This window comes from Alexandromys fortis, unplaced genomic scaffold, assembly GCF_014885135.2.
Source record: "Alexandromys fortis isolate MF-2015 unplaced genomic scaffold, M_Fortis_MF-2015_v1.1 scaffold_381, whole genome shotgun sequence".
NCBI lineage: Eukaryota > Metazoa > Chordata > Mammalia > Rodentia > Cricetidae > Alexandromys > Alexandromys fortis.
The window spans coordinates 141,859-166,271 of NW_026068276.1; the positions used below are offsets into that span (position 1 = coordinate 141,859).

Consider the following 24,413-nt stretch of genomic DNA (forward strand, 5'->3'; position numbering starts at 1 on the left):
AAGAATTGAAATCTCATCTTGGTTGATTTTTCCTTTGATGAGTATGTAATGTATTTCCCCATCTCTTTTGGGAAATTTTAGTTTTAGTTTGAAGTCTGTCTATTTTGTTAGATATTAAAGTGGCTGCACCAACTTGTTTCTTAGGTCCATTACTTGAAATGTCTTTTTCCTTTACCTTGAGGTAATGTTTGTCCATGATGTTGAAGTATGTTTCTTGGATATAGCAGAAAGATGATCTTGTTTTTGTATTCATTCTGTTAATCTGTGTCTTTTATTGGGTAACCGAGCCCATTGATATTGAGAGATATCAATGACCAATGACTGTTAATTCCTGCTGTTTTGCTGTTGTTGTGTGTGTTTCTCTTCTTTTAGTTTTACTGGTGTCATATTATTTATTCCTTATGCTTTCATGGGTATAGTTAACCTTCTGGGTTTGGAGTTTTCCTTCTAGCACCTTCTGTAGGGTTGGACTTTTAGATAGGTACTGTTTAAATTTGACTTATTATGTATTATCTTCTCCTATAGCGATTGAAAGGTTTGCTGTGTATAGTAGTCTTGGTTGTCATCTGTGGTTGCTTAGAGTCTGTAGCATGTCTGTCCAGGGCCTTCTGGCCTATAGAGTTTCCATTGAGAAGTTATGTATAGTTCTAATAAGTTTGTCTCTATATGTTACTTGGTCTTTTCCCTTGCAGCTATTAATATTTTTTTCTGCATGTTTAGTGTTTTGATTATTATGTGGCTAGAGGACTTTCTTTTCTGGTCAATCTATTTGGTGTTTTGTATTCTTTTTATATCTCTATAGGCATCTCCTTTAGGTTAGAAAAATTCTCTAACTTTGTTGAAAATATTTTCTGACCATTTGAGCAGAGATTCTTTTCCTTCCTTTATTCTTATTATTTTTAGGGTTGTTTTTTTTCATAGTGTCCCAGATTTCCTGGATTTTATGTCAGGAATTTTTTAGATTTAACAGTTTATTTTACTGATGTATCCCTTTCTTCTGTCATATCTTCAATGCCTGAGAGTCTTCTGTTGCCTGTATTCTGTTGGTGAAACTTGCCTCTGTAGTTTCTGTTTGCATTCCTAAATTTTCTTTCTTTTTTTTTGAAGTCCATAATTCTTTCTTTATTTCTTTTAAAATGTTTAAAAAATTTATTTTAATTAGCATTTTAAAATTTATTTTACATACCAACCACCATTTCCCTTCTCTCTTCATATTCCCTCCCCACACTTCCCGTGTACCCCCTTCCCATCCACTAGTCCTCTGTCTCCATTTAGAAAGGGGCAAGCCTCCCACAGACTTGAACAAAGCATGTCACATCAAGTTGAGGCAGGACCAAGCACCTTCTTCTGCATCAAGGCTGGGTAAGGTAATCCAGCATGGGGAACAAGTTCCCAAAAGCCAGCTAACTGCTGGAAGCAGATGCAGAGATCCACAGCCAAGCACTTGGCCAAGCTCCAGGAAGAAAGAAAGAGGGATTGTACAAGCTGGTACAAGGGTGGGGGGTGGTGGTTCAAGGAAATGATGGGCATAGGGAACCCACAAACACAACAATTTTTCATTCCCAGTATCCCTCAGTCTATGTTTTTTTTTTTTTTTTAATTCTCTTTCCATTTTTAGGTCTTGAACAGTTTTACTTGTTTCCTTCAACTGTTTGGTTTTTTTCCCTTGGCTTTTTAAAAGGAATTCATTCATTTCCTCCAATGGTTTGTTTCTGCTTTTCTTTGAGGGATTTACTAATTTCCTTCAGTTATTTGTGTTTTCCTAGATATCTTTTAGGGGTTTGTTAATTTCCTCCTTAAAGACTGCTGTCATATTCATCTAATTGGCTTTAAGGTCTTTTTCTTGTACTTTAGCTAAGTTGGAACATTCAGGGACTGCTGTGGAACATAGCTTGACTTTGGTGGACTCTTATTGCCCTGGCTGTTATTGCTTGTGGTCTTAATCTGGCATCTAGGCATCTGGGTTTGGGGTGATTCTAGGTCTAGGTATTGATTTCTGGGTTTATCTTTGTTGGGTGTGTGTTTTGCTCCTTGGTTTCTGTTTCCTCTCTGAATTTTCAGAGAATGTGCTATCTGTATGTTGCCCGTTGTATTGGTCTGTTTGGCTCATTGCTGGTGTTGAAGGCTAAGGGAAAAGGAGGCCTGCTAAGATAGCCACCCTTAGGATTAGGTCTGGAGGAACAAAGAGAGTGAAGGTCTACAGGCAGCCTACCTGGTCATCTGGCAGGCGAGGCTTTTGGTTGAGCAGCGGTTGTCTGCCCGAGTTAGTGGATGGGATACAGTGTTGTTGGGGGAGGCCAGGGAAGGATGGCATATGGGATTCACAGAAGGTGTGGATGGGGGCAAGGGAGGCTGCATCTGGTGTTTCTTTGCAGCGCTACATGTGATCCTGAGAATTGCTGGTCTGATTTTTTTTTTTCCCCTTGAAACAGGGATCTCACTTTGTTACCCAGGCTAGTTCTTTACTCACTGTGTAGTCCCGATTGGTCTTGAACTCACAGTTAACCTCCTGCCTCAGCCTCTCCAGGGCTGGGAGTAAAGATGTATGTCATTATACCCTGCTGTGTATTAATTTTTAAACATTTTACTTAACTTTTAGAGTTTATGTATTTTGTATGTACGTGCTCCTGTCATGGTGCATGTGTCTATGTGTCGGTCAGAGGACAATTTACAGGAGACAGCTCTCTTTTCTCAATGTGGCACCTGGAGATGGAACTAAGGTCATGAGGCTTGCAGCAAACACTTTTACCCTTTGACCTACCTTACTAGCTTCATTCTAACTTTTAAATGTAATTCTAAGGTCTTAGAATTTCTTTTAAGATGGCTGTAATTCCTTCTTTGGCCTATTAGAATTGACTACATATTATTCTTGGTCTCAAGCAGGATTTCTTTGATGAGGAAGTTGAGGTGAGGAAGTGCCAAGGACTTAAGGAAGACCCACAGTAAACTCCTGGGAAATGGGACCACAGGTAAGCCCGATGCCTTTTTCTCAGTTAATTCATTATTCCAGAATAAGAGACCTTGGTCATTCTCTTGCCTACCTACATTATCTTTTTCTAGCTTTGCCTTCATGTCTTTCTATATGTCTTAGTGATTCTATTGCTGTATCCCAGACATATCCCTCTTCTCATTCACTGACTCTTTTCTCCCTTCCCAATCCCTGTTTCTTCTTCTCCTTCTCTTTATATTTTCTTCAACTCCCCCCCCTCTCTATATACATATGTTTACCATTAATATCTCTCTCTATCTCTGGAGTACCATTTCAAAGACCCTGAAAGTCAACAGAACCAAGGTTCAGGGATTATATCAAAGATAGGTTTATGTGGTTTTGGTTCTTATTAGCCCACTTGACTAAATGGAAAGGTGATCTGATCGATCAACTTCTGATGTTCTAGGGCTGTTTGAATACTCTGGTAAAGAAACAGAACACAGCACTTAACGTCTGTGTATTGGGCTGGCAAAGGATTCCTAAGAATGTGCTTTGGAGAGATGGATGAACAGTGAAAACCAATCCAGAAGTGCTTGTCTCTTCTGTCTTCCTCCTGTGTGTGAATGCCATCTAGTGGGATGAAATGGGAGGACACCACAGTAATTGTAAGGTAATGCCCAAGATTATAAATGTAAATAATTTAAAAAAAGGAATAGGAAGACACCCCGGCCGCTTGGCTAGCTTATGCCCGAAATAACAACACACAAACTATATTCATTTAAGAACTGCTTGGCCCATGAACTCTAACCCTTACAGGCTAATTCTCGCACCTGGACTAGCCCATTTCTAATGATGTGTGTAAGCACCCCAAGGTGCGCTTACCGGGAAGATTCTAGCCTAAGTCCATCGTGGGTTGCAGCTGCCTGGGAGAGCAGAGCATGGCGGCTGTCTGGTCCCTCTGGAAGCAGTGCAGAGTCTGACTTCGCCCACCTATCTTTTAACCTATCAGGGCCAGCAGTTTCTTTATTGCTCAGCCAATGAAATCAACAGATTGATATATGACACTCCCACATCAATCATGTTAATCTGTCTCCTGGGAACCCATAATGTTCTGAGAAATGAGTGGCTTTCATTTAGGATGGCCTGCTGAGGGATTGCTGGATAAGGGAGTAGTTATGTTATGGGGGACTCAGGGCACTGGATCAGTTTCCCTTCATTGATTGCTGGCAAATTGTGGTTGCCACTTGCACAGAATGGTGAGAGACTTGTCTCAAGTAAAACTAGAAGACTATGATGATAATTTAGGTTTTTTTTTAGAATAGATCAGAACCTGAAAAGCCCATTTTGTTCTGAGGGACTGGAGAAAATTCCCCTTTCATATGCCCCTTGTATGCCCCCATCAGCATCTGCATCCCCTGTGCTCTCAGCACCAACTGTGGCCCTCTTGGCCAGAACTCTGACCTGCCAGTGCCTATATTAAACCAACCTCAGCAGATGCTTCCGCAAGACCAGGATCTAACTGAAAGGAGCATTGAGACTTTTATGGCCCTGCCTAGAATTCACCTCCTCCCCAGAATTATTTGAAACATGAGAGACCCTCCTGGCTGGATTCTGAGCTACTGCAGGCAGCATCTCATACACAGAACACCCCTGGCTCACCCCATGAGAAATCACAGAATAACTTGTTTGGCAGCCTTCCCTGCAGCACCCCACCCCCCGCCCCCGCCAACTCTCTGAGACCCTGCAAGGTGCCTTACAGACTCTACTGAGAGAAACCCAGGGACACCCTCTATTATGACCAGGACAGGTGAATATGAGGAGACTAACACATTTCTATCTGTCTTTCTCCACCACTGGTAGAATCGTACACCATCATTTACAGAAAAACCACAACCCTGGTCATAGTGAATGTATTTTCACCTGGAAATCTGTTTTCACTTTTTTTTTTTTTTTGGCAAGATGAATAGCCCCATTGCTGAAGACAACACCCACACAACCACATGAGATCTGAATTGGTGCCTACATGAACCTTCACCCCCATCTTCAAGTATCTTTGGCACAGGAAGGTACTCTGCAGGCTACCAAAAGAGAAATATAAGTAAAAAACCAGTCAAAAATCCTTCGATCTACAATCTTTCACACCTTTCAAATATTCTAGGGTATTGGTGGCACAAAATGTGTAGGACCAACTAACCAATGTCTGTTTTGACTTACGATCTACTCCACGAGATTGAACCCATAACCAAAACTACTTGGGTAACCAAGAACCAGAGACCAGATAGCCAAGAAACCTATGATAAAACCAAATACTATAAAATACTCATAGATCAGTGCCTTATTCAGACATCATCAGAGAAGCATCCTTCTGTAGCAGATGAGAATAAATACAGAGACACAAAGCTAGACATCACATAAGAGAGAGAGAGACAGACAGACAGACAGACAGACAGACAGACACACACACACAGAGAGAGAGAGAGAGAGAGAGAGAGAGAGAGAGAGAGAGAGAGAGAGAGAGAGAACCTCCATTAAATCTCCTCCCTCAGAGCTCAGGAATCCTAACGGAAAAGGAGGTGGACAGAGATGATGGAGCACACCATAAGAAAAAGACCCTCTAAATCAACATAAACAAAGCTCATATGAACTCAGAGATACTGAAGCAGCAAGCACAAGTCAGACATGGGTCTGCACCAGGTTCTCGGTGTATATAATATGGCTTTTAGTTTTGTATGGCGCTCCTGAGTGTATGAACAAATGTGTCTCTGATTCTAGAGCTTTCTCCTAGGGTCCTTTTCCTTCTGTTGTTTTGCATTGTCAAGTTTTGATGTAATGATTTATGTTTTATCTTATTATACTTCATTTTGTTAAATTTCATTATTTCTTAAAAACCTATTCTTTTCTAATGAGACACAGAAAGGGAGTAGATCTGGAAGTGGGGAGGAACTGGGAGACATGCAAGGAGGGGAAACTGTAATCAGGATATATTGTATAAGAAAATAGTCTTTTTAATAAAAGGGGGAAAAAGAAAAAAATTCCTAAAATAGAGGTCTTCCGAGATCACTTTCTTCTTTTTAAAATTTTAAATATAATTTAAAAATATTTTTCCAACTTGAAGAATACTTTTATTTTTTGTTAGAACAAAATCTTGCAAATAATACTGTTTTATTTCATTCTGATTGACAATTATACTTGTTTATGCTTCAGAATACAGTTTTTATATTGTAAACAATGCAGAATGATCAAATCAAGCTAATTAGCATATACTTTATCCCAATTCAAGCACTTATTGCTTTGTAAGGATATTTAAAATGTTACCATTTGATTATTCTGAAATGTTTGAATACATTATTGATGATTGTTTGTAAAAATCTTATATGAATTGGTGTTTTGCCTGCATGTATGGGTGTGTAAAGTTGTCAGATACCCTGGAACTGGAGTTACAGACAGGTGTGAGCTGCAATGTGGGTGCTGGGAATTGAACCCAGGTCCTCTGGAAGAGAAGCCAGGGCTCTTAACTGATGAGCCATCTCTCCAGCCCCTGAGATCACTTTCAAAGGTAAAAAAATGAAAGATGTTCCTTGTTACTTTCAAACATAAAATCATTACATTAAAAAACTTTCAGTACTTTGCTCACAAAAAGGTACGTTTTGGAGGTGATAGATTTTTTTTGATTAACTTAATATCACCATCCACACTTTAAAAATATGCAACAACTTCAAACTGTATCACATTAATGGATGCAATAATTATTTCTTAATGAAAAATGATTGCTGAAGCTGGGCTTGGTGGAACAAGCCTATAATTCCAGCACTCTGGAGCAGGAAGATCAGGAGTTAAAGATCTATTTCAGCTACACTGAGAGTTTGAGGTCAACCTGGGTTGTGTGAGACCCTGTCTCAAAAACCTAACCAATCAAGCAACCAAGCAATTAAAGTCCCCCTCCCCTCCCAAGAAAAGTGTAAAAGGATTGGCTCTCAGACTCTAGCCTTGACTTTCTGGCACTTATGTTTTGGCAGAGTTGTTTATCTTTTTCATCTTCCATTAGAAGTATAAGTGAACTCATAGAAGCTAGGAATTCAGAACTGAGTCCCCTGAACCTCTTCACTGCATCATGATCTCATAGGCACATGGAACTGCCAGCCTCCTAGGTAGAAAGGCAACAATGTTCTCTACAAGCCAACCCAGACTCTACCCATTGCTGCTTCCAGAGTTAGGTTCTGTCTACAGATTTCCCCTGTACTGGCAGGTGAAGGTACTGCCTGGGTCATGATGTTCCTAGTGCCCCAACCAGTGACCGTCAGATGGCGCAAGACAGAGGATCTGTAAAGTTTCCCAGAGGAAGAGGTAAGGTAGCCTTGCTGAAAAATGTTACTGTTTCCTTTGAAGGTAAATTTTAGTCAATACTTTGTGTAATATGAAAACAATTGCTATTTAGGGAGCTAGCCAGCCCCTCATCTACCAATCTATTCATTCTCTAAAGAGTCCTATGATATAAGAAACATCCCTGGGTCTCTATAATGTATTCTTCAACTCTGGCTTATGAGGCTGAATTAAGGTATCCGTAGACACATGACTTTTCATGTGACCTGGGTGATTGTTTTCATGGAAACATCTTGAATTTACTCAACATTATTTTTCTTTGTGCCTACTGCTGCTAAGGTGAAGTCTTTCTTTTTATGTATTAATTCATTGCAAAGCTAGAGGCTTAATTTTGTAGTGTAGAGAGAGGGAGGGAAGATGAAGGAAGAAAAGTAGAGAGGAAGATGGAGAATACAGTGAGCAGCCGCGGGAGGCTAAGGATGAGAGTGAAGGGGGGGGGTTGGGAGGAGGGGGAGTAGAGTAGCGGCAGCCAAGGGATTAGGGGTAGAAGGTCAAGAGATTAGGGGGAGAAGGTGGTAGACGACTAGCCGATCTGGAGTTAAAGATGGAATTAACTGGGCAGATGATGAGAAAAAGAGATGGGAATAGATGAAAACATGGAGAGAAATAAGAGATGGAGGAGGAAGAGAGAGATGAGGAGAGGGGGGAGATAGGAAGCCAAATGGAGTAGAAAAGGATATGAAAAATTAGCAGACTGAGTCTAGCTGTTCAGAGACATAAGAGTGGGAAGAAGAGGGAGGAGGGGAGAGATGACGGGACCAGGAAGAGGCAGAGGCTGTGACTGGATCCCAGGTCTGCAAGATCTTTAGAGTAAGCCAGGTTTATTAACCATTTTCTGACACGAGAAACATGGTCCAGCCCGTGGGTATCCTGTTGGTTTTCATCTGCCTGCTTCACAGTCTGTTCAGTCTTCAAGAGGAAGGTGAGGCACGGGAGTGAGTGTGGCTGGGGGCGAGTTTTAGATGAAGTAGCTGCATACTTCACTACCATGTGTAACAAATTCTGAGATGTCCTATATGGGAGAGGCCACCTTGATTTTGTGTGTCTTGATAAATAAAAGGGCAAGTTCTTTATTGCCCAGTTTTTTTTTAAAGTATAAAAAAACAAGATCTGCCAAAAACGCTCAAAACTAGCAAGACTAAACTAACAAGGGAGAAAGCCAGATATCACGTTACAGAGCAAGTTTTCTTTTTCATGTTTTAAATGCCTACAGAAGGAGAAAAATGAGACTTAGTTATGTAAAACCTATTTTATTTCATTATCCAAGTTGCGTTGTCTTGAGTGGCTCTGAAATGACTATTTACAGAGGGACTTTATTCTGCTTCATGTCTTAGTATTGTGAGGATTGTGAAGAACTGTGCATTCTGATTTTTATGGAGTGACTGAGAGCACATGCTCACTTAAGTACTCCTCAGCATGGTTTAAAATAGCTAAAAGCCAGAATGGATAAGTGTTTAAAAATGAAAGAGAAAAAAGGAAGAAGAGATTCTTGTTGTGCGACCATTCTCCATTAGCTGGAATTCCTATTTTATGATCATTGGAAGATAACACCTTTTGCCTTAGCTGTGTGTCTTTATTTTAAAAATTAAATGTTTATTTGTGTATGTGCATGCACACTATGCATGTGGAAGTCAAAGGACAACTTGTAGGAGTCTGTTTTCTCCCTCCACCATATGGATTCCAGGGATCAAACGCAGGCCATCAGGCTTTGGCAGCAAGCACCTTTTTCCTCTGAGATACCTTGCCAGCCCAGGTCACTCTTTTACCATGTACACTATACACAGTACACGTCTAAAAAACTGATAAGATGTTCTTAAGACCTCTCCACACTCACCGTCTGGCCTCTGAAGGGGCTAACATCACTACATGATTATTATTATATCACTGCTATTTAGATTGAGATCCCATGCATCCTGGGCATGTTAGCCGCTACTTAGAATGACGTAAGACTGCTTTAGTTTTGGTCATCCATCTATTGCTTTTTCATGTTCCTCTTTTAGACAGTTCACGAACATTTGCTTTCTAGAATTACAAGGGGCCTCATCAATGCCTTTTTGTCCAAAAATGAGTGTTTTTACCTCTGTGAATATACATACACCATGTGCATTCCTGGTGACCATGGAGGGTTGAAGAGATGCCCTGGAACTGGAGTTACAGGTGGTTATGAGTTGACATGTGGCTCCCGGGGAAATGAACCCAAGTTTTCTCTCTGCAAGAGCAGCAAGTACTCTTCACCACTGACATATCTCTCCAGTTGTCACCTCAGTTTTGTTTTACACTGTGTGTGTGTGTGTGTGTGTGTGTGTGTGTAGCTTATCACAGTGCCTATGTGTGGAGGGCAGCTTGTGAGAGCAGAGTCTCCCCTTTCACTATGTGGGTTCTAGGGATATGACTCAGATCCTTAGACTTGTCTTGGTGGTAAGCACCTTTACCTGCTAAGTGCCTATGAGACTTCTGTCTGAGCCCCTGAAGTGCATACTGAAAGCTTGTGATGTTGCTCATAGTAGTCAGTGTGGGCTGTCATGATCATGTTTCCACCACAGTCAGTCTGAAGATGATAGAATGTCATCAGAAGTTAGAGGCGTTCTGCTTTCAGAGAAATCAGACAATGCAAACGATTAAGTTTTAGCATTGTGGCAGTGATAGGTTGGTAGGCTTTGGGGTGAAAAAAATAAATGTCACAGATATCTTCAGTCAATGATTGAACAGGCACGTGGGAAGGCAGAAGACACAGGCCTTGAGCAGTACATGCTGAAACTATTTACGATCATGGCCTGGAGAAGGAAAAGTGACTGAGTTGGAACCACTTCACAGAGGGCTGGTTTGATTGATCTTATTCCAGAGTTGAAGTTATTATTATTTTGGTAACAAAATATAGAATCAGAAGCTAGCAAATGTTAACCTCATTTGCTTTCTATTTATTTTTATTATTGTTTTAAGAATTTTATATATGTATATATATATCCTCATTTCCCCCTTCAATTTTCTCCAACATGTTCCATCCTAAACCTTTAAAAAAATATAACCCAGTAAGTCTAGTTAATGGCACCCAAGAATGCACGGGTGTGCCTATCCACTGAGGCATGACAATCCTATCAGTAACCACACCCCCAAAAGCTTGTGAATGCCAACAGCTTTCCAGTAAGGTATGGACCTGGAGAGATCATCTCCCTCATTTGTGCTGGAACTTTGGCTCTATTGATCTTGTGAAAGACAATCACAGCTGTCATGAGTTTGTGAGTGTGCCAGTCACGCCATGTCTAAAGGGCAGAATTTCACAACACCTCTTCCCACACTTTGGCTCTTATGTTTTTCTTTTTTCTTTTTTTTTTTTCCTGCTCCCTCTTCTGCACCATTCCCTAAGCCCTAGGAAGTGGGACTTGATATGAATGTCCCATTCAGGGCTGAGCACCCAGTATCCTATGTTTTCTTGTCTTAACCCTTTGATTGCTTATATTTGGATGTTAATCATAGGGAACGTCCCCAAAATTACTCTTCCTAAAGGCATTTCTCTTCTTAATTTCTGTAACTTTGGATTGCCTTATAGTGGAGTTGGTTGGTAGGTAATGGGTCACACGTGGAAGTTGTGTTGTATTTATTTTTGTGTTGCTTTGTCATGTTTTACAAGCTTGCTACAGTGGGTTGGTTTTCACTTCTCTCAAGTTTGTTGGGATGTTATGTTTTCTCTCATTTTTATTAGAGGAATATCTACAGGAGGTTGGTGAAACACAGTATTGGTTATCAAATGGGTAATTGAAGTTATCTCATTTTGGCTATGTACCAACAGAACCAAGAGTAAAGCTGGATACTCAGCACCAAGTTGATTAGGTGATGTCAAAATGTTGATCACCCCTTGGGTTCTATGAATCTGCTGGAGTCAGAATACCAACTTGATGTCCAGTCAAACCTATCTATTAATTGAAGGCTGTGGTTACAACCATGGGCACCGATAAACTGGGCCCTCAGCTGTGTAGAGTCCAGATCCTGCAGCAATATTTGGAACATGAGGAATAGGAAGACAGCTCATACAATGACCTGGGAGACCAAAACTCCATTATTTTTCTAAAACATAATATTTTTATTGATTATTTGGAAATTTTATGTAAGGCACCCTGATCACATTCACTTCCAAGTCCTACCAGAATACACCTGCACCCACACCTTATAACCTCCCTCAAAACCAAACAAGAGGAAAAAAAAATAAAGAAGAAAAAAAACCAAGTCTAATTTGTGTTGTCAATATATTCACTGGAGCATGGTCAAATCCTTAGTAGTCACCCCCTTAAGAAATACTGAGTCCTTTCCCACCCCAACACCTACCAGAAACCATCAAAACATTCTCTTCACAGGCTTCTGGTCTAGACTGTTTCTCCTTTGCGGGGGGTGGGGGGGGTAGAAAAGAGGGATTGTCACTGAAGCCTCCTATGCCTCTCATTTCAACTGTGAGCCTCCAGTCATCCATATCACAACAAAAAGCTTCTTTGCCCCTTATAGTAAGCGGCAACCTGGATCATAGCATTCCACATGGTTTCTGGCTACAGCACAGGCCATAGACATCAACATAGATTCGGGGGACAACACAAACCATGGACATCCTCATGGCTTTCAGTGATAACATGGGCTACAAACATCAACATGGCCCTCCGTTTCTGAATGCGTGGTCATTGACACCACCATGATACCCGATGGCAGCATGAACCATAGACATCAGCATGGTTTTAGGCGGTAGCACAGTTCATGGACATCAACATAGCCTCCAGTAGCTGCAAAGTCCCTGGACATTAGCATAGCTTCAGGCAGCCTGGGCACTGGAGCCAAAGCTCGTCTCTGCACTGACCTCTAAGATCACTGGGCTAGAGTCCAAGTCACAAGGGTACTTACTCTCTTCTCCTGTTTAAACAATGATCTTTAAGCTACATTTTTCACAACAACTGAATTTGGTGAGATTTTTTTTTCATTTTAAGTGTTAAATTTATTGAAATAAATATTTGTTCCCAATTGTGTCTTTCAGATTATTATGCACCAACTATGGGTGAGTTTGCTTCAAAACCTTTTATTAGAAGTTGTGAAAAATATGTGACAAGTGGGTAGTCCATATTTTTAAAAGATGAAATAATACTTTATGTGTATATACAAGGCAAAGTAAGTTCTTTAAAAAATAGTTGAGGAATTTGTATGGATTGAGCTTGCGTGGGTCCTGTGTATGCTGTCAAAGTTGCTGTAAATTCAAACCTGCGACCATCCTGCTGTGTCTGGTAAACACTGTTTCCCTAAATTCATCTACTGTACTTTCTCTGACAATATTTCTACTCCCTCATTCACGATGATCCCTGAGCCTGGGGAGGAAGAAGTGTGGTGTAGATGTCCCATTTAAGGTTGAAAATCCCACAGTGAGTTGTTCTCTAAATGTTGACAAGTTGTGGGTGTCTGTTAAATGCCAGCAATAACAAAAAGAGGCTTCTCGGAGGAAGACTGAAATCTATGAGTGTAGTAGTAAGTTATTAGGAGTAGTGGGCAGGAAGTCCCACCCTTCACTGAGGAGCTATCGCTACTTGATAGCTTCTAGAGAAAAAGAGTTACTTCTCTTCAAGGAGGTTGACTCAGGTAAGTTGCCCACACTCCAATGGATGTCCACACACCCAATAGCATATAGGGAAAAATTTGGGTAGGTATGTAATGGGGTGTGGATCCAGAAGGAGCTTCTATATGGAGTGAGTATGATCAAAATATAATATATGAGATTAATAAAAATATTAAAAATAAAAAATAGAAAGAACAATGATGTTTTCACTATTTTTAAGTGATTAAATATGTCATTATGAACACGTCAAACTGTTATTTCTTTTCTCAAAGACTGACTACTTAAGAAAATATTGAAGCAGAACTTTCTTGTGTCTCTTCATATGGTTATTTTTGATAACAGCTGAATGTACTATAAAGCATGTTTTTCTTTAAAATTCCCTTACTGACTTTAATTTACTATTTCTAGGAAGAACTATTTTACTTTTAATTGTATGTGTGTGCATGTGTGCATGTGTGTGTGTGTCTGCTGGTACCCACAGAAGCCTTGATTTGGACTTACATGCTCTTTGACTGTTACAACCCATCTACCCCTCTTCCATGATATTCCCTGAGCCCCAGGGGTAGTGCATATGATATGAATGTTCTATTCATGGCTGAACACTCCATAAGTACCTACTCTCTACACTTTGACCCATTGTGTTTTTCCAAGTTAACTGCTGTGAATGGCATTCTTAATTGGAGTACTATTCCAACTAAACCTTAGAAATATGGGATTATCTATTGCCAACAATACTAGTTAACTTGACTGGAGAGGGGACTTCTAATTTATTTGATATTATGAAAGAGAAATAACCTATAAGCCTTTATAAAATAATAGGCTACTTGAAAAGTTGATAAAAAATTATTAGAATCTGTCTTTGTGACTGATATAAATATATTGTAAACACATTTTCTGGATAATTAATGTTAATAGCCAGATAGACACTGATAAGAGAGAAGGTACTCTCTTTTACACTGATGATGAAATGTACTTTGAATTTAAGTCATTAAAGAGATGTATAGGATTAGGAGAGACTCTGCCTAGAATCCCTCAGTGAGGGGTTGCGGGTGTGGCTCAGTTGGTAGATCACCTGCCTAGAGTCTCTCAGTGAGTGACTGGGAACATGGCTTATTGCTTTCCCAGTGTGCACAAGGCCCGGGTTCAGTTCCTAGGAATGAAAAATATGTAGGATTTCAATAAAGTAAACCATTTAGGTGGATAGAACTGAGTCTGAAAAACAGTACATGTGTGTTATCCCCAACATACCCTCATGCCAATGTTGCTTTTCCTTAGCCTAACATAGCTATTAATGTCATTTGCTACAAGAGTCTATTTTAAAGCCTAAGACTGAAATGAACTTTACTCAAATTTTTGTCTCTCAGATTCTGTCATTAGTAAGCCAGAGACAGAAGGTAAGTTGATCAGAAAATTTTTGTTATTAATATATGTTCTTTCTCTTAGAATTTATATCTTTATTTTTATTTTAAGTGTATGGGTGTTTTACCTGTCTGTATGTCAGTCTGTTCACTATATGCATGCCTAGTGCATGGGAAGGCCAGAAGAGGGCATCAAATCCCCTGGAATTGAAGTTACAAATGATTGTAAGCATCCATGTGGTAACTGGACCCAGGTCCTCTAGAAGAGCAGCCAGTGCTCTTAACCACTAAACCACACTCCAGTGCCTTTGTGTACTCTTCTGATCCCATAAAATGGGAACATTGATGATTCTTCTAGTAAATTTTTCTTTCCCCTCTGTGTTTTCATAAAACATCATGTATGACACTTGTAAACAGATAAAACCACGAACTATGCTACCATGACGTCTTACCAATACTAAAAATGCATACTTTTAAACTTCTACCATTTTCATAGAGAATCCCGGATTTTAAAATTTATATGAAAAAATTTATATGAAAACCAACCAATAATAATTTGGGATATTGTGAACAAAACAGTGATGAGATAGAAAAACACTTTATTTTATAATCAACTGTCTAACCATAGTATAGATGTTTCAATATAAAAACACGGCATCAACCTAGGCAGAGTCAAATACGTAATGTGTTTCTAAACATGTGGAATCCAGGAATTTCTCGTTTTTTTTCCACAATGGCATTCATAGTTCTATTGTGGCTTTGATCTCAGAGGTCAGGGATTTGGAGAAAAAGCTCATCTTTTTTAAGAGTTACTTTCAGTTTTTGGTTATGTATGTGCCTGTGTCTCTATTTTGGTGTGTTCATGGGAGTACAAGCACCTGTGCAGGCCAGAGGTATAGGTATTCCCCTGGAGCTTGAGTTACAGGAATTGTGTGAGTTGCCTCACTGGGGTGCTGGGGATTGAACACGGATCTTCTTGTGTATGTGCTCTTAACCACTGAGCCATCTCTTCAGTCCTGGAAGGACTCACTTAATAGTTAAAAATAGAATAGTTTTAAAAAATATAAAAGTATATTATATAGAATAGTTTCTATTATATAGAATAGTTTATACTTATTCTTCAGCAATTTCACATATGTAAACAATGCATTTTGACATATCCATCTCTAAGACCCTGTTCCAATCCCCTAATGTCCTTAACACCCCTTCCTCCTTTCATGTCCTCTCCATTTTTTCCTGTTTTGGTAACTCTCTGAGTACAATTAATGATGCAGGCTGGAATGTTGACTCATCTTGTTGGTTAGATCTTAGGCAGGTCCCCACAGCTGTAGTGAGATCGTGAGAGTGACTGTCATGCTGTGTCTAGAAGATACTATGTTTCCAATCCCCTTCCTATTCTCCTGCCCTTACATTCTTCCCATTCCCTTTCTGAGATGTTCTCTGATTCTTGTGTGTGTATGTGTGTGGTAGGTTGATACAGATGTCTCATTTAGTTAATTAAAAAAATACTACCAACACGCTCAGGAACGATGGATAAAGGATTTTTGTGTTCTTTTAGATGGTGAATGTGTCTTTCCATTCTGGTATAGAAATGAAATATTCTACGACTGCGTCACTTTCAATGCAAAACACAAGTGGTGTTCTTTGAACAAGACTTTTCAAGGTTACTGGAAGTACTGTTCTCTCTCAGGTGAGAGTCTTGACTCTAAACTCCACAGGTGAGAGTGTCATCCCTTGTATTGGAAATAATTTCATGTGATAGGCAAGAACTCAGAATCCAGAGCAAATTCTGAAGTGAAAATAAGAGATACACAACTTCTTTGGTGGGGTCATGTGTGAATGCATATGCTATATGTGTTAGTATGTGTGGCTGTGTAATTGTGAGTGTGTGGAGACCAACGTCATGTGTCTCCTTCGATTACTCTCTACTTTATTATTATTCATCTTTTCTGAGACAGGGTCTCTCATTAAATCTGGAGCTCACTAATTTGTTAAAACTACCTGGTCAGGAAGTCCAGAGGATCCACCTGTCTCTAACTTCACACTGTTGAGATTAGAGGCATGTAATACTATGCTTGGTTTTTTATTTGAGTCCTGGGGATCTGAACTTGGGTCCTCATGCTTGCACAGTGAAGACTTTATTTACTGAGATATCTTACCAGTCCCTGAGATACATAATTTCTGATAGCATCAAAATCACATATAATCAAAGATGTATTAGAAATGTTTTGACTCCATCATCTTTTAAGAAAACTACCAGTAGAACATAAAAGGAGAAGAGGATTGCAGTTTACTACCAATCTATTTTTTTTAAGTTATTGGTGTACTAAGGAAGAGCAGCTTGTGTAGAATTGTGTGTTTGTGTATGTATGTATGAATGTCTGTATATGTGTGTGTATATATATGTATGCCTATACATGGATGGTATATGTCAGTATGTGTGTATGTCTGTATATGTTTGTGTGTGTGTGTGTGCGTGCATGTGTGTGTGTGTGTCTGTCTGTGTGTATTTGCTGCAAAGAAGAAAGTGTTTATCTTCCCAATGACTCCTTCTCTTACAGACTATGCTCAATGTGCCTTTCCCTTCTGGTTCAGACGCATGATCTACTGGGATTGCACAGAGGATGGGGAAGTGTTTGGAAAAAAGTGGTGTTCACTCACTCCAAATTTCAACAAAGACCACATTTGGAAATATTGTACATAATGATGAGATTGACTAGATGAAGATAAGGAGGAGGAGAAGGAAGAGGAAGAGGAAGAGGAGAACTGAGGGGAACTACTCAGTTTCCTTGGAGAGTATCCCTCTTTCTTTTGGTCAGGAGAGGAAGAGGTGGAATCTTGATTTCAAGCTTTTGTTCAAATTTAAATTTTCTTCTTCTAGGATGTGAGATGATGATGCTCTGACTGTAGATGACTTCAGGTTTAAATGATGTATTATGGTATTTTATGGAGAGTTATTATTTAGCTTCCATATTTTATTTGCTATGTATATAAAAGCTCTTAAAAAATACCATGTCAGGTAGAAGCAACCTATCAGTGTCGTTTCTTTATTGTCGCAGTCACACTGCTCAAATGGGGCTGTTGCTAATGGGGGGGGTGATGCATGTGTAGAACAAAGAGAACATGAAAAATCTACATAACTTCTGCTTGATTTTGCTTTGATAATGAAAATGTTCCAATTAAGTCAAGTAAACGTTCATTGCTGAAGAAAGGCCAAATGTGAGAACACAGTTCATGCGCTGTTGCATGCCCACTTTGTTTTGTATCTGAACCAACTTATCTCATGCTCCATCCTTTCCACTCCCACCATTTGTAACTGACAGCGAGGAATTCCTCAGCAAATGCCTTATTTTTTTCACTCAAAAGAGGGACAGAAAACTGCCAAACCTACCCTAACAGATGAGAAGAATTTTGCTGTGGAAACACCACAGCAACATTGACAAAGCAGCTTTGGAATACTCTGCTGAGAAGCAAAAGCTTCCTAAATTGTCTTCCTAAATTGGAAGATAGCTGAACATAATTTAGTGGATTTTAAATAGAAGATACTGAGGAATTATCAACACTAGACAATAGGGGCTGTATCTGGTGCCATGTGGATGGGTGGGGATTGCACTTACCTTCTTCATCCAGAACATGAAAGAGCCTGTGTAAACCTTAACATCCATGAACTTGCCTGGTAAGCCATCTCCTGGGCTACACAGATTATTAGAAATGGGTTAGATCAATATGTAAGAGCTAGCCAATAAGAGGCTGGCACTAATGGACCAGGCAGTGTTTAAAAGAATACAGTTTCCTTGTAATTATTTCGGGTGTAAAGCTAGCTGTGCGGGCGGCTAGGTGCTAGGAATATATCCCGCCGCTCCAATTACAGCAAGGGGCTGGTGAGATGGTTGTATGGGTAAATTCACTTGCCACCAAGCCTAGTCTGATGACCCGTTTGATCCCTAGAATCCACATGATGGAAGGAGAAAACAGTGACCTTGAACCCTGCTTTCTTCCTCACGATTTAAGATAAATGTAATTAAAAAATAAAGATCAAACTGTAAAGGGGATCATGCTTTCCAATAGTGATGATTATTTTCTCTTGGCATGGCATGACCAAATAAGAACCAGATCTTCAATTCATCGCGACTTTATGTAATTGTAATTGATTATGTACAAATGTAAATCCATAATGAAAGACCCCAGAAAATCTGACTTTTTAAAGGTCAATACTATGCTAGTCATTCACTGTAGAAGGTAAAGAAAACTTTGATTTTATAAAGGCTTGGCAGAGTGGAGATGCAGAACTTGCTGAAGAGTGGAACTGATGTAGCAGCACTATTAGGTTTGTGCAGGGAGCTCATTTGATGAAGTACTTGCCTAGCATGCACAAGCCCTGTGCTCCATCCCCGGTACCTCATAAACCAAGCATGGTGTCACAATCCTGTACACCCAGAATTTGGGAGGTGGAGTCAAGATGATCAGAAGTTTAAGGTAATTCTTGTGGGTTTGAGGCCAGCGTGGGCTACATGAGTCCCTGTCTCAAACAAACAATCACACAAACAAGAACCCCTCCAACCCTCCCAAAACCAATTGTCAGTAATACTCAAGTTGCTCATGGAAAGAACAAAAAAAAAAGGAAGGAGAAATGAAAGAAAATTTAAAACATGCCATTCATGAGAAATTTAAAAGAAGTAAAAGAGTAAATTCGGTACAGAACAAATGATCACTAGGAAAGGTATGCTACCTTAAGACACATGAAACACACTCAAGGGAGATAAGGTAGCCAGTTATTGTGATGCATAAGGCTAAGAGGATAATGAATGAGAAAGGAAATTTTACACTCCAATATTTATTTAATTATGAATCACACAAGAACCTTAGAAAAGCCTCATTCCTAGTCAGTAGAAAAGACAAAAAGCTGTCGGTGGGAACCCCAATGAAGGGATCTGACACACATATGTAGATTCAGAGGCCATTGTGGACAAGGTCATCAGACCAGGTAATCTCAGACTTTTTCAGTGTGGCAGTTTAAAATATCTTTACGAGAACTTCCTTGTTCCACAGAGAAATGTGAGCCTAGAGAAGCGAGGCAGGTAGGAGTGGACTGGACACTTTGGCTGCTGGAGGATCTCCAGAGAGAAACCTAGTATGCGCCCTCCTCTGGGAAGGGTCTGCTTTTTAGAAGGTTTACTTACATGCTTCTGACTCAATTCAGCACTTTCAGTCCTAGTCAGTGTTCATATTCCATTCCAGCCTTCTTCATGTGTGAGTCTGTGTTACTGGCATTGAATATGGGGCCTCTAGGAAGCTAAATCAAAGCTCTACCACTGGGTTGTCTTCTCAGTGCTGCAGTCCAGTCTTTTAGAAAGGGAATGAGCCTTTCTCTGGCTTGTAGGGGTCAGAGGGATCAACACGGCCATGACAAGAAAACCCGTAGAAACAACTAACCTGTCTCATAGGAACTCACAGAGTCTGAACCAACAACCAGGGAGCCTGCCTGGGACCGACCTAGGTTCTCTGCACACATGTGACAGTTGTGAAGCTTGGTCAACTTGTGGAACTCCTAACAATGGGAGCAGGGCTGACCCTAACACTTTGGTGGCTCTTGAGATCCTAGATCTCATACTGGGTTGCCTTGGCCAGCCTTAGTACCAAGAGAGGTGTTTCGTGTTATTGCAACTTGATATACCTTGCTCTGTAGAAACCCATGGGAGGCCTGCTCCTTTCTGAACAGAAACTAAGAAGGACTGGACTGGGAGGTTGAGGGAAGGGAAACTGCAGTTGGGCTATAAAATAAATAATTAATTCAGAAAAGAAAGGGAACAATTGTTTCGTGTGGAAGCCAGGCCTTGCCCAGTCTCATTCAGTGGTAGAAACGAAGGGATGGCATCTCACGTCAAAGACAAAGAAAATTCCTGTCTCCTAGTGCCTCCTAAAGTCTCTTGGCATGTGATCAGGTCTAGCCCTGCCATCTCCAATGAGTCTCAGGTGCCATTTCATCTCCTGCACAGGTGGTAATCTTCAAAAAAGGAGATTGGAAGTTTCCAAAAAGGGCCAATTCTCTTATTTAACATTCCTATCAGAACAGGTGACACAGTAGACTGAGCTACACTCACTTGGAATATTGTCCTTTGTGTTTGTAAAGTCATGAATGTGCATTCCAGACACATGCAGCCCGTTTCTGACCACAGCACACAACATACCTCTGATGTACTCGAAATCCGAACCTCAGATTTGTACAGATGGTACAAATTTCAGGGTGTGCCTACCAAGTGAGAGGGCTGCCTGAACCTTTTATATGAATTATTTTGTCATCCTTTTCTGGACTCAAAGACAAAGATTAGAATATCATTTTATTTTTTTGGTTTTTTCGAGACAGGGTTTCTCTGTGGCTTTGGAGCCTGTCCTGGAACTAGCTCTGTAGACCAGGCTGGTCTCGAGCTCACAGAGATCCGCCTGCCTCTGCCTCCCGAGTGCTGGGATTAAAGGCATGTACCACCATCGCCCGGCATAAAATATCATTTTAATACTTTGTATTTTCCCTCGTTTTTGAGAAAGTTCAGAGAGAGAGAAAGAGAGAGAGATATGCACACAGAGACAGAGAGACAGAAAGATATATAATAGATATGATAGATATAATAGATGATAGAGATAAGTAGATAGATAACCTAAACAAACAAGGAATTAAGCCTTTTATAGAGGCTGGTCATGAGGGTATTGAGTCGTAAGGAAAGTAGAGAGAGATAGCCAGGAGAAGAAGTGTGTAAGTTGTTGGCTAAAGATTTACATACTACATAAAGAAATATGTAGGCTTTAAGGTAAAGATTTACTGCATAAAAAATGTGAGCTGTTGGCTAAAGACCATATGATAGATATATAGAAACAGCAACTGAATGTCCTGGGCATCAGAGTTACAGATTTTTACAGATGTCCAAAGGCATGAAAAAACTGGGAGAAGCAATGGCTGCCCTCATCCTAACATTTCAACAGTATTGTTGCCTATTAATTTAATTTTTGAGTAGTGTACATTCATGTAAGAATGATGGCAATCACTTCTGGGGAGCTATGAAGCCCAGCACAACTGTGCCATGTGCCATCTGGATCAGACTCAAAACATGTGGAGGAGCTGCAAACAGATAGATGGGTTGGATATACAATGTTTACCAAAGTTCATTACCCTAGAGAGATGTACAAATGGATAATGGATAACTATTAGAATTCATGCCAAGAAAGACTTTCTACTTTTTAACGATTCACCTATGCACAGGGAATGTGGTTGATGAAGTTCTTTGTAAGTATGTCATGGGGAGATTGATGCCAGTTTCTCCTAGTAAGGCTTGTGATGGACACTGACCAAGCAGTTATAAGTAAACATGGGAGGTCCTCAGTAAGGTTTTGTGCCAAGGAGAAGTATGTCTGCTTTCTCTCTCTACTCACTTGCCTCCTTAAATGCAGGCCTTCTTCCCCAAGGTTGCTATTAAAATAATTTAGTAGTATATCTTGTATCTTTTATAACATTGGGAGAGTCTATTTTCTTAGGCAAAAAGCCACAAGTAGCTACTCTATGATCCCAGAGATTCATGGGAATCAGGGGTTTCCCACAGCTAAAAGAAAGAGAGGATAAGGTGTTATTGGTTGGTAAGTATAAAATAACTGTTTGGGGTGATTTGTAAAAAATTTGAAATACTAGTTATTGTCAGTAAAATATGCAATAATAACACTTACTATCTTAGTTTGAGTTTCTATTGCTGTGCAGAGACACCATGATCACAGCAATTCTTATTTATTTGTTTATTTATTTAACATTTTTTTGAGACAAGGTTTCTCTGTAGCTTTGGTGCCTGTGTTGGAACTAGCTCTTGTAGACTACGCTGGCCTCAAACTCACAGAGATCTGCCTACCTCTGCCTCCCAAGTGCTGGGATTGAAGATGTGCACCACCACTGTCAGGTTCAACTATAGCAACTCTTACAAAAGAAAACATTTAATTGGAACTGGCTTACAGTTTCAGAGATTTAGTCATTATTGCTATGGCAGGAAGCATGGTAGTTGTTAAGCAGGCAGACATGGTGCTGGGGAAGGAGCTGAGAATTCTCTATCTGGATCTGAAGGAAACAGGAAGAGACGAGACTGGCTTAAGCATTTGAGACAGCAGAGCCCAAAGCCCACCCCCTAGTAACACACCTCCCTCGTTACTCCAAGCAGGCCACACCTTCTAATAGTACCACTCCCTAGGGATAATGGGGGTCATTTTTATTCAAACTACCACAGTGACATATGTATGAAATTTTTAAAATGGCAGACTACACATCTTACATATGTTTATGTATAATTTTTGAATATTTTAAAAGGCCATAAAAGATATGAAGATTGATATCAGCTGGAATGAAGAAAATGTACCAATTGGAAAATTACTTATCTTTAGCAGCTACCAATAGACACATTTATTAATCAGCCTCCACCAGAATAAAAATTTCATTAAATTTTTAAAACTGTAATACCACCCCCATCTACTCAACTACAGATGTGATGTTAGATGTAAGGGGAGAATTAATCTATATACAGAAGTTGTCCAATTCATACTCGACATTGCTAGATTTTACTTTTTTTGTATTAGTTTCTCATTCAGATGATCTTGGATCCCTACTCTATTACTTCCTACCTTAAAGAAATGGCATATAGTAGATTCAGTGAGATGACTTTGTGGGTAAAGACACCTGTAGTCAAGTCTAATGACTTGAGTTCCATCCTGATGACCACAGGGTGGAAGGAGAGAACTGATTCCTGCAATTTGACATACACACACAGACACAGATAGATAGATAGAGAGAGAGAGAGAGAGAGAGAGAGAGAGAGAGAGAGAGAGAATACAGAAAGAGTGGGCATACAGAGTGATCAGAGACAGCAGACAGAGATAGAAATAGAGAGATAGAGAGAACAGGGTGTCCTGATTAATTTTTGGTCAGTTTAACAATAGCAAGACTTATCTGTGAAGAGAAACCTCAGTGGAGATAATGAGTCTCAGACTGGTCTGTTGGCAAAAATACAGGGCATTTTCTTGATTAATGGTTGACATAGAAGGGCCCAGACCACTGTAGGGGTGGGTGCTAAGTGATATAAGGAAGCAAACTGAGAAATTCATGAGGATCAAGCCAGTAAGCAGCACTCCTCCATGACTTCTGCTTCAGTTCCTGACTCCTGCCTTGACTTCCCCTGATGACAAACTGTAACCTGTAAGACAAATAAGCCATTCAACCCGCAGGTCACTTTTGGTCAAGGTTTGTAACACAGCAATAAAGACCTACTAGGGCACATGTCTATTAAATGAATAAATAAAAATTAAAAATCATGCATAATAAGTGTATTATGACTTTCTGTGACTAAGCTTCTCCAACTAGAAACAAAATAATAATAGAATTTATTATCTGTGATGGTTTTAATTTTTATCCACAAGTATTTAGATAGGAACTCATTCTGTAGCTTAGGCTAACTTGTTAGCTTACTATGTAGCCAAATCTTGTGTCAAACTCTTGGCAATCCTCGCGCCTCAGCCTCCCCAGTTCTGGGATTCCAGTTGTCATTCATCATGCCTGAGGACTGTGTTTTAGGGTTTACATGTCTTCTAGAGTCCTGTGAGTTAAAGTTTCAGTCGTAAGCCTGTCATCCCAATGGGAGGTGGTAAAACCTTTAGAAGGTGGAGCCTAGTGGGATGGAGTTCAGTTATTGGCAGTGAACCCCTGAGGGTGATGTTGATAGACAAGTCCTTTCTTGATTCTCTTTGTTGATTTTTTTTTTGAGACAGCGTTTCTCTGGGTAGCTTTTGGAGCCTGTCCTGGAACAAGTTCTTGCAGACCAGGCTGGCTTCAAACTCATGGAGATCCACCTGCCTCTGCCTCCTGAGTGCTGAATTAAAACCATGTGCCACCACCACCCGACCATCCTCTCTCTGTTGATGCCTCATGAAGTGAGTGGTTCTTCACCATATGTTACTTGCTATGGTATTCTGATCCCATATGATCTAAGACAACAGAGACAACCAACCATGAATTGGACTGGAGCCTCCTACTATGAAAGAAACTTCTCCTCAGAGTCTTTCAAATCTCTCTCTCTCTCTCTCTCTCTCTCTCTCTCTCTCTCTCTCTCTCTCTCACACACACACACACACACACACACACACACAC

At 40.1% G+C, this 24,413-nt stretch overlaps 1 protein-coding gene across 2 annotated transcripts; it reads left to right on the top strand.

Annotated features, from left to right (window-relative positions):
- The first annotated feature begins 7,215 nt into the window (after nucleotides 1-7,215).
- Nucleotides 7,216-17,277, top strand: LOC126494660 (binder of sperm protein homolog 1-like). 2 transcript variants are annotated; one of them, XM_050132106.1, is made up of 5 exons: nucleotides 7,216-7,315; nucleotides 12,321-12,341; nucleotides 14,255-14,284; nucleotides 15,807-15,938; nucleotides 16,810-17,277. In XM_050132106.1, the coding sequence occupies exons 1-5, from the start codon at nucleotides 7,231-7,233 to the stop codon at nucleotides 16,950-16,952; spliced, it is 411 nt and encodes a 136-aa protein (XP_049988063.1). In that variant the 5' UTR covers nucleotides 7,216-7,230; the 3' UTR covers nucleotides 16,953-17,277. The 2 variants fall into 2 exon arrangements, with proteins under 2 accessions (XP_049988063.1, XP_049988064.1); XM_050132107.1 differs by lacking the exon at nucleotides 7,216-7,315 and adding an exon at nucleotides 7,812-8,231.
- Nucleotides 17,278-24,413: the final 7,136 nt, after the last annotated feature.